Below are 11,584 nucleotides of genomic sequence, written 5' to 3'. Positions count from 1 at the left end.
CGACGCTCTGTACATTTCGACCTACGCGTTTCGATGTATCGGATCTTTTCGGCGCGCGATAAATAGATTTTCGCTTACGATTGCAGAAGATGAAATTTCCATGGAGATTTCGCTCGATTCATTGAACTGAACATGAAATATATTAAAGACATGTGCAAAAGTAAGATATTATTATTATTGTATGTCAAAAGCAAGTAATATATTCAACTATCAATTTACTTTATGCAGGGTGTCTACTCTAATCTTGTAAAAATATTCCCTGATCTTCCAGATATTTTTTTAAAATTCTAGGTAAAAAAAATATTTTAAAGATTTATTGAGAGGTGCAACTTTCTAAAATAAGTTTTTTTATTGTATACATTTTCTAATGGTTTTTCATTTATATGAAGGAAAAACACAAAGCCTCTAAGTTTCAAATGCTACATTTATAACTGTGCTGAAAAAAATTGAACTTAATTTTCGTAAAATAAATATTTTTCATTTGTATATAAAATTAAAATTTTCATTTTTTTGTCACTAAAAATTATAATAAAAAATATGTATTGCGTATTCAATATTTTGTTAAGACATTGAATATATAAACAAACAAAATATTTATAATATATTTTAAATATATAATTTACTTGGCTGACTGTTTACAATATAAAAACAAAATTATCAAACAGAGGATTTTTTAAAGAAATTCACTGAGTCCCAATAAAATTCCATGAAAATTCCATAATTTTTCAGATATAAAAGAAATCCTTGAAAATTCAACGTTTTCCGTGTTATTCCAGGGAGTAAACACCCTGGCAATAATTCACGAAATAAAAAGAATATAACATTTCTATCAGTATCTGAGATTATATAGGAATTCCAAGATAAAGACGCGAAAGAACTAGAAAATGTATATTCAGAATCCAAGCTTATTTATCCTATCATCACGTATTAAAATCTCAAGAAGATTCCCTCAGATTTCTCGCTAATCGATATATGTGTGTTTCTAATTTTTCCTTTCTGTACAAACATCCCAATCTATCCATGTTCTTCCCTCGCGTCCGAAAAAATCACGTTTAATGGTTTCGCGCGGCTCTCTCACGTTCCAAATACCAAAATTTGAATAGACGCGGCGCATGCGCAGCAAGATGGCGCTGGCGCACTTCGGCGGGGCAAGTTGTTCGACGCGAGGGTGGCGATGGGTGTTCGTCGGCGGCGGTAACGGATCGATAACGGCGCGACGGTAGTGCGCGAACACCGTTGAGCGACGGTTCTCGTCGTCGTCGTCGTCATCGTCGTCCAAGTGCCGGAGTCGAGAGCATTACCGGGAATCTCCGTCGAACAGTCGGCCGAATGCCGATTACGTGGGCGCGCGTTCGCGGGTCGAGCGTCGTTCGCGATAGCTGAAGTTGGCCGCGATCGGTGTGCGCGTCCGATCGTCTGCTCTCCGGGGGTTCGCGATTATTTAAGATATCGATATCGTAGCGCGGGTATTAACATATCGTGTGCCCGGCTCGGCAGTGCGCGAGCGAGCCAAGTAACGTGCCCGACGCGCTAACGCGCGCGTCCGCGCGGTTATGTGTCACGGCGGCGCGTTGACATTTCGCGCGGCGGCGAGTACGCGAGGGAAGCCGGTTGCCGCGAGTGACGGGGCGCGCTGAGGCGCGCGGACATGTCGGCGATGTCGTGGGGCACGGCCGCGGCCGGTCGGGCCGCGGTGCCATGGCGTAGAAAAACGCGCGTATCCCTGCTGCTGCTGCTGGTGCCGCTGGTCGTCCTCGGATTGCTGCCGGGCACCGTCGTCGGCGAGAGGAGCAAGTCATGTGAGTAATTCCCTCTTTCTCCTCCCCCGATCTTTAGGGGTGCTTCTTCTCGATGGTAGAACGTTATTATTTCGTTTTTCGTTACGCTACTTTATCACGTGGGGCGATCAGACGCTTTAAATATCATTGCTTTGCGTCGATTGTGCCCGTTGATGATTTATCGCATGTGGGACTATGTTATTTGCAAAGATTTTAGATATTTTCATGATATTTTTCGTAAATAAATATATACTTATTTGTATGTAATTGAATATTTATTTAATTTGTGTGTATTTTGCATAATTTAGATTATTTTGCTTTAGAAATGATATATCCGTATTTTATATTTTACGATATTGACCATAAGAACGATTAATAAAACGCATATTAAATAAATATTTTATACACTTGTTTGTGTGTGTGTGGAATAATTAAACATATTTACTTGATTTGCATTTTGCATAATTTAAATTATTTTGTTTGAGAAATAGCATATACGTATTTTACGATATTTGCAATAAGGACAACTCATATAAAACGTGTATTAAATAAATATTTTATTGTATTTTTTTTTACTTGTATTAAAATTTTTTACTTGTATTAATATGGAAATATTATAAACCCAAAATATAATAATATATATCTTAGAATTTTTCATGCGTACGGAATCAGAATGACAGATTACCTTTTGGATATGAATTTCCGAATTTAGAGATATTTCTGAATAAAAACTTCTTTTAATATATATTTTTTATTTCTTTTTATATATATATTTATATACGACATACACATATACAGAATAGTATATTCCGCACACATTACGCGTTATATGTACACTTTATAAGAATACAATACGAGAATATAGGTGATGCGCTAGAGATGCTTATGAGAATGAATTTGATTTTACACTCGATATATTGATCTTTCAGCGAGTCGAGACTTTTCCGAATTTTGTGGTGCGCGCTTCATTCATAATACGACTGAACGGTAGTACGCGCATAGTAGTATGTTTACTACGCTGTGCGTACTCCCTTCTGCCACCTTCCCTTCCCCCTTTCCGCCTTTTCCCTCGCCCCGCTTCTTGCGCAGCGCGTGCGCTCAATTAAAAAAGAATGAACGCGACAATCTCATTGTCGATCGATACGATCGTCGATATGTATGTCGAAAAATCGTAACGACGTGCAAAAATTTGCACTACAAAGATGTGATTGTGTCTCTCTTTAATAGAGGATTAAAATCGTTTCTCCGTAGATACTGTTTTTTGCGATATGATTAATTTACGAATATTTTGGAAAATCGATTGTCCTTTCTTTGAGCTAAAAATAAGTCCGTTAGTCTCAAAAGTACGTTATCTCTTATATGTAGACTAAAAGATTGAGACAAATTGTATTGGAGAGAGAACATATTTTCCGCTTGTTATATTGTGGAAGAACAAATTATGATTTATTATGTTTACGGAGGACGTGAGCTGCTCTCACTTTTGTTGCGCATTTTGATTTTACGAGTTTATAAGAATTTATTACGCTCCACAAGTGTTACAAATGACTATGAATGCTGAAAAATTTCAAAGATTATGATAAATTTAAAACAGAAATAAATTTAAAAATTTCATGTTTCTAAAATAATAATGAAAAAAAATATCTAAATCCGCGACTATTTTCAAACGTTGAATTTCTACTTTGTTTCTACTATAAATTTCTACTATTTCTACCTGAATTTTACGTCCCTTATTGTACGACAGGACAAATATACTCTAGCATTTATTTGATTTAATTCAATTAGAAGCTTGTTGCGGTAGCATATCTTAAATTAGTTACACCCGGTATACAGTTTCTAATCACAGTTACCTTGATTTATCAAAGGGAGATTGTTTATTTTTGCAGTGATAAGGTGTATCGGATCTCGGATACGATTGCATCTTTGCGCGAGCATGCACATTTAAACGCAATTAAAACGGGAAAGGAAAAAAGATCGAGTATTATTAAATTACACGGCAAAGAATTCTGAAATTACACCGATGTTGGATAACAACATCGACCACTTCTTGATACAATGTTTAAGATCGCGAATTACTTTTCTTGATCAATCAGTCACTCGATAGCTTATTGCATATAGTTGTTCCAATCGCGTAATAGATATTTGATATAAAGAACAAAACTGGTTACGATTTATCAAACGCAGTTTAGATAGAGTCAGCGTGTAATTACGGAGACCGTTTTTTTTGACATCAAATTGAATACATGAAAAAAATATACACGGAGAAAATTTTACAATACAAATTATTTGAAAAATACAGTTCCTTTTACAATATTTATTGTAAAGCTGAAATATAAAGAATATTAGAATATTTATTATTATAAAAATTGTAAATTATGCATTTATGTGGACATCAAAATATAATTATTAAATAAATAATATTATAATTAATTCTTTAGAAAAATAAAATAATATTATTATTTAATATTATAATATTATAATTAAAACATTATTATTTAAATTTGATTTACTTTATATAATGGTGTATATATATTTTTTCTCACCTTGTTTTTCTGTAAAGAAAAGATAAATTATAAGATTTTTTATGGTAAATCGGAATACGATTCTTTCAATAATCCATTAATAATCGGCTTTGTTTCGTAAGCAACTTATGTCGCGTAGCCTTTTCCTTTTGAGATTCATCAGAGATCATCTATTAAGTGCTCGGGGAATAAAACATAGTGATTAAACGTACATTTATCGTCTGCCGAAGCCTGAGCGAAAAACTTAGGAATACTCGATCCGGGAAGGTCCCAGGAAAAAAGTTAAATTAACCCCAACTTTAATCGAAGCGGTATAATCGACGGCGCACGTAAAATCCTATCTTTTTGATGAAATTGCCTCGTTATCCGAACTTCGTGAGTGGAAGGGTTGGGCCTTTGCGGATCCGGTTAAAGAGAACAGTACGTCGTTAACCTCCGCTAGACACGCTCGTTAACATAGCTCACGAATCGCATTTTTGCCGTTAACCACCATCGAGCCTCATCTGCGTAGTAGCGTAAAATATTCTCGCAAGAAATATTAGAGAATTTCGAAAAAAAAATTTTAAACTCGTGGAAATTAAAAAAAACTTGTTTCATCTCCGTCCTCTCATATTCATATTCATATCCGCAATTACTTATATAACGCATACCAAAGTCAGATCGCGTATATTAAAAATTTTATTACGCGCATCTATTTTCTAGGATCTGGAATAATATTGCGATAAAATTTAGGGAATATTAAGGTTGCGGAGAAGTTTCCATGCATAAGTTAAATTAACACACTTTGCTAATTTACTTACATCGAATTTTATTGTGCGTGATTCAAGCAACTTCAATATTTAATTCGAAGAGAATTACATCGTAAGAAACTATTACAAAATTATTATGAATAAATGTAATTTTATAAGACACGTTTTTTTATAGCATATCATATCCAAGTTATATTGGAATCGGAGGTCTAATATTTTTAATAATTTTTTAAATTATTATAATTGCGAATTCATAGCAATTCGTACGATGCATATGCGCATCGTATTTTATAACGCGTATATTCCCAAATAACTTGTACGTTTTTCTTAATAAACCCCAATCGACCCTCGGATGTTTCTGTCATCCCTTAGCGCCCCATTTTTCTCGGGAGGATTGTTTTTGTTAATCTCCGCTTCCCGTCGCACACAGGGGGAATGTCTGTTTCCCTTCCCGAGACATAATAAATTTTTTCTTTTTCTACTATCCGCTTTACCTTATACGCGTTTCAATTCACGATCCACACGAAATTCCTCGCGAAAATTACCATCCTCGTTTGTCTGCGCGGATGAAGTAATAAAAAAATAATAAAAGATTCTTTCTATTAAGTATATCCCTGACGTTACTTGTTAGATTTCGACACTGCATTCCGATCATTCGAAATATCGGCGCTTCTCTTTTCTTTCTTTCTCTCTCTTTTACTACTCACCCGTATCTTAGAAGAATTTTTTGTCATTCTCGTAAAGAGCTCCCTTGAAATTCCTCCTTGCTCCAATTCTGTTCACCCTTACGACGGTTCACATACATTAGTAGCACGTTTGGCTTTGACAAATCGGCACTCGACGATCTTTCGTGAAATGGTAACACGCGACGTTCAATCGTATCGATTGTCCTTGTTATCGCGTAAAATAAATCGGCGCCCCTTTGACGCGCATTTGCGCGACGAGATTATTTGTAACGCCGCGAGGCAGCTTGACGAAGTATCGGCATGCGAAAATTGCGGTAATCAGCGTCGAAGTTACAACGGGAACAGCGTTAATTGTTTGCACCGGTGGCGGGATTACACCCGCGCTTGGTAACACGCCTGGGAACGAACGCGGCAGCGACCGATAAACGAAGCTAATTACGACAGTCGAATTAGCTCGGGCGACGGTCGTCGCGCGGATGATCGATCGATCGATCGATCGATCGATAGATTGATTCGCGGACGATTAAAGCACGGCACGTTCCATCGTCCTCCGCGCGATCATTTGTGCCTGATTGCGCCGCTTATAAAAGTCATCTACGCCGGATGAATGCCGTGGACGCGATCAAAATGCACGTCTCGTACGTTTTTTCCTTTTTTTTTTCTCTTTTTAATACAACTGCGATATCGTTCTTTTTGACACACGACGCGAATGTCGGAAAATAGAAAGTCATAATTCTCGTTGTAACAAGATTGAATTAATAAAGCGCGAGGACATTATCGGATCGTATTTTGCAAAACGAGAGCAACTAACGATATTTTCTTTTATGATGGTGATTCTGTTTTGCTGTTCGACACAATATGTGATGCAGATGTGAAAACTTCATATTCGCGAGCTTTGTACGCGTAAATTTTTTTTTTTTTTTTTTTTTTTGGGAATATTGCTCTCTGCATCTAAAAAATCCATATACTCCGAATATATTGTGAAATATAACGATATTTCGACGCGAATGTTGCCCTCCATAGGCAAATTCTCCATCCATTGCCACCGTTGCCATATCGATTTTATTTTTCATCATGGGCAATTTCAAGGGAATAGTTTCTTCTCCATTGTTTTGAGATATTTTAGGGATATTATAGTTTAGAATATTACACGTATATATTCCTGCCAGATTATTCGACCATATTATATCTTGCATTCAAAACATATATGTGTATGTGAAGATATTTATTTAAAATAATAAAGTTCACACGATTTTTGACGCAAAATATTTTTGAAACAATAAATTAATATTCTCCTCCTTTTGTCATTTTTTCTGGTACGCGAATATTTTTATTCGATTAAAAAAAGGTAAATGTGATTAAAATATTAAAAAAAAAAAATGAAATAAATGGCGTCGTTTATCTATACTTTTTCAATTATAATGCACATAATTGATGTTTAAGTATTGCTTATATTTCTGGTGGTTAAGTGCTTAATTTTCCGACCGAATAAGCAGTTTACGAGATTCCGATATACATATATTCCTCTCCGTTCTACTTAGCTGCCGCGGAATCCGACCCAATACCTCTCGTGCGACATTGATTTCATCCCCCATATCTCCGCCTTTAGATAGAGTTGTGCACTTGAACGTCCCCGGACCGAAGTACACTTGCTCTATATTTGCAACGAGCTTTCAAGGATTCGAGTTGCTCGTGTCTTGCATTCATCCTGCTATCTCTAAATCCGCGTCTCCTCAAATATGGCAGAAACGTGTAACGACTTTTTACCGTTTGCTTTTTACATGTGAAAATAAATCTAGCAAACTAAATAAAATTCGACGAATTGCTATCGATGAGACAAGTGCCTAGCGATATTATTTTAAAGACAAATGGTTCTTTAAAACTCGAAAAACCTATATATACATAAAATTAAATTTTCCGTATATTACGCAATATTTGAGAAAAGTTATATACAATATATACAATATATTCTTATTGCACGAAAATTTTTAACTTTTCTCTAATATCGTGTAAGAATAAAAGTATCTCGATCTATGATGAAACATTTTAAAATTTTATATAGAAACAAGAATGATATTTCTTTTCTGAAAATACATAATATAAAATATATAGTAATGTAGGAATCTTTCTATCTCTGTTTCTTTTTGTCTCTTCAGATTTGTTTTGTCTTTTTAGATTTAATTTATAAATCGATTATTGAGTTAAGAAAATTTAATTATTAACAGTTTGATAATAAATATATTAAGCTATAAATGACAAATGTCGTTCGAGACGCTTTATATAATTTATTTGGAAGCCAAGTATCTCTCCCTCTCTCTCTCGTATAATTTTATGTACGGATACTCTTGCTGGAATGGGTATTTAATTGCCCCAGCACTGTATTAGCATAGGTATATTACCGCGGAGCAGGAAGTACACTGTAATTACTTGCTGAGCTTAGCGTAGGAACATTTATTACTTCGGGCGGACCGAGTGTCGTGTTTACCACAGGATGATAATTTTATATCTTAAACGATATCGCACATTCATATATCTGCCACCTGCCTTTAATTAATGTCCGATATATTCGCATTCGCGGTTCTCACCTACGAAAAGCGGCTTAAGGGAAATCATCGTTGGATCTTGTGTTTCCGAGTCAAACTCGAGGGTTAAGTCCTGGAGATTGAAACGCGATTAGAAAGCTGCTCTTCAGCGTTTAAGCCGGACTTACACTTTAAGCTGTTGTGGTCAAGCTTTGGATAAATAGTTCTTTTCGGATTTTGATAGATTTTGTCGCATCGGTCAAGCACTTCTAAGCAAGTCTCTTTTATACTGACGTTTAGAATTATAATAATAAGATTAAAAAGTACATCAAAAATATCTCCCCGCTTAATCGCGTCAAATTAATTGTCCTAAACGTGACAATTGTCATATCCTGATATGTAGAATTTTTTATTATTTTTCATAATAAATAAATAATTTTGCCTTCGTGGATAAAATATGCTTTTCATAATAATTTTATAAACCTGCAATATATTTATTTAGATCTTTCCCTTTATTATAATTATTTTCTGTTTTATGACAAATACTTCGCAGGAAAATTATATTAAAAGAAATATAGATTTTTAAATTTTTGTTATATTAATTTTATCATATTACTGTATATCTCATTTCTTCGCATCATGTTTTTAAAATATTTTTATTATTCTATAATTCAGCATTCGGCAAATTTTTCGATGAATTCAATGACTCACACAAATGTGCGCTATCGTTTATATATCTCGACGTGAAATGCGATGCGCCTGCATCCGAGACGCGTCGGATGCGCCCGCATAAATAAATTTGCGGTGCTTTGGATGCCATTTTCGTGCCGATATATCGCGTATCATACGTGAAAAAGGGTGACGGCGACGAGACGGGCGGCGGGTGTTATAGAGCGTCGGATCGAAGATGCCCACAGGAAAGGGGGAGAAAACGAAGCTCGCGCGCTGCTGGTTCACGCGCGCAGGGATAGGGCGACACAAACTTCGATATTACTTTCCGTTACGGGCCGGAAGTGCTGGATTTATGACGGCAGAGCTCATACGTTGTCGTCCGTGGAATGTCGGATTCATTTTCCATTCGCCGATAAGATACTTAAGATATTGGCAACAATCACTTTTTTTTATATATTTATTTGTAGTCTTTTATCTCTTGAATTTTCCATTTAGTTTTTTAATTCTGTGTTTTTTAAAAATCTTTTTCCCTCATTTCTTTCATTTTAAAAAATATTTATGATTATATCTATCGTATAGATTGTATAAAGAAAAAAAGCTATTTTATAATATTTAATTTCTAAAACAATTTATAACAGTGTATGTCAAATCAGAGCACAATTATGATGCTTATAGACACGGATACTCAATTTACGGACTAGCTCAATCACTGAACCGCACATATTTCACTCGATTAACATTGGCATTGCTCAATTAATTGTGAAAGCAGTCGCTATTGACAGCACGCTGAACTGTCAATACGCTTGCACGTGTTACTATTTAAGTAATAAATCAATCGGTTATCACACGTCGCTTGATCGATCGATCGCGAAAGGCTATATGTTCTGTGCAATCGTAGCCGTCAATCTTTATATCTAATATTTTTATATTATTCAAAAACGGATAATATACACAGTAATATTATAATATAAATCTTTCTAAATTTTTCTATAAATGAATTATACATATATATTTTAAATATTTATATATATGTATATTCAAATATAATGATTGTGTGTGTGTGTGTGGCTAATAAATTGATAATATAATAAATTGATAAATTATGATTGAATATATTTTGCTTCGAAAACACTCTCGTAATCGTCAATCGATAACAATAAAATAAAATTAATTAAATTGGAATAAAAACATATTGTTTAAAAAAATAATCATAATCCAATGAAATCTATTGATTGAAATATTGCCGATTTAAAACGAGAAAGTCAAACTGATAAATATGACACATCGCTTTAAAAATAACGGTAATCCAGAAGCTTACTGATTTAGTACCGATCGATTATTGATCACACAAGATCTCCGTTTCTCTTTTCCCACCCTCATTTTTGCTCCATATTCCCTCCTCCTCTTCTTGCCACTCCAAGAACCAGCAACCCTTTCCCTTGTCACTGTCTGGCGGCTTGATTTCTTGCTGAACTCCTTCGGCAAGAAACTTCACTGCCGGAATGGAGACTCGCTCTTTCCCCCATTCACTTATCCCGCGAGACTATCCGCGCGCATCAACCGCTACGGGGATATCACCCTTCTCGGCGGGCAGAATTCCACTTAATTCCCATGAAATGAGTAGTGGAATTCTCCATGAGACAATTCGCATCCTGTAATCAGGCAGAGTAACTAATGTGACGCGTATGATATTTTAGAAAGAATAAATGTATAATGTAATAAATTTTAATTTTTTAATTGTGAACATTTTATTAAAAAAATTTTCTTAAAAATTTAATTATTAAATATAATAATATCAAATATTAAATATGATAATATTCACAAACTGCGCAAAATTATATACATTTTAAATTTATATACATTTCAAAATTCAGTCTATATAAAAATGCAACATACTGTTATCTAAAATAAATATCCGATTCGCTAAGATATTGAAGATAATATTGAAATCGCGTTTGTGATGACAAGGACTGATAAATATAGCATTTTCAACGCTTCTTGAACCTTTCGCATACATGATTGATAAGCGCTGATCGCCGTCGTCGGAACAAAATTAGTAACAAGGCGGTTATACAGAGGAACTTCCCGTGGGACCTACTTTCGTATCGACAGGTTGAGAGGCAGCTTTGCTATCGGGAGAGGGAGGTTTTCTCAGTTCGGCAAGTTTCGTTCGTGTCGGAACGTCGCGCGAGAATTATCTGAATTTCGTGGAAGGGGATGCGGGAAGCGGCGATTGCCGATGGCATACAATCTCTCTCACCTGTCGTTTCTCCCCCCTCTCCTCCCCTCCTCCTCCTTCCCTGTCCTTCGTTTTGGCGCCTCTTTGCGGGAACCAGTGGCTCAATTACTAACGAATCTTGGGATATCGATAATCCCGAGACGGCCAATCGCCGTCGACGAATCAATCGGTACTTCCGGACATCCCGGATCGGCCTCGGGTGTCATGTCGGGTTTTCGAAACTCGCCCGATTTCCTTCGGCGCGCTTCGTCGAACTATCCGGGAATTTCGTCGCAGTTGGCCGCTTCGTCCATTATCCTCGGTACCCGCGAAGTTCATTCTCCCGGCGTCATCCCCCCTGCTTCCTCTCCCCCGCAACCCCAGTCCCCGCTTCCTCTCCGCGGCGTACATGTTTCACCCCCCCCCCCCTCTCTCTTTTT

General features: G+C 36.0%; 2 protein-coding genes across 4 annotated transcripts in view; one reads left to right on the top strand and one right to left on the bottom strand.

Annotated features, from left to right (window-relative positions):
* Positions 1–11,584, bottom strand: part of LOC115233380 — a 104,365-nt gene that overhangs the window by 12,534 nt on the left and 80,247 nt on the right. The gene's annotated exons all lie outside the window — the stretch shown is intronic.
* LOC115233379 overlaps positions 1,507–11,584 on the top strand; it is a 249,668-nt gene continuing 239,590 nt past the window's right edge. Inside the window, exon 1 of the mRNA XM_029803754.1 lies at positions 1,507–1,799. Within this exon, the coding sequence (XP_029659614.1) occupies positions 1,649–1,799 (151 nt within the window). The 5' untranslated portion in view covers positions 1,507–1,648. The remainder of the gene's footprint in view (positions 1,800–11,584) is intronic.

The sequence above is a fragment of the Formica exsecta genome, unplaced genomic scaffold (genome assembly GCF_003651465.1).
Source record: "Formica exsecta isolate Colony F162 unplaced genomic scaffold, ASM365146v1 scaffold174, whole genome shotgun sequence".
NCBI classification, from domain to species: Eukaryota; Metazoa; Arthropoda; class Insecta; order Hymenoptera; family Formicidae; genus Formica; species Formica exsecta.
This window is presented reverse-complemented; position numbering and strand designations above follow the sequence as displayed.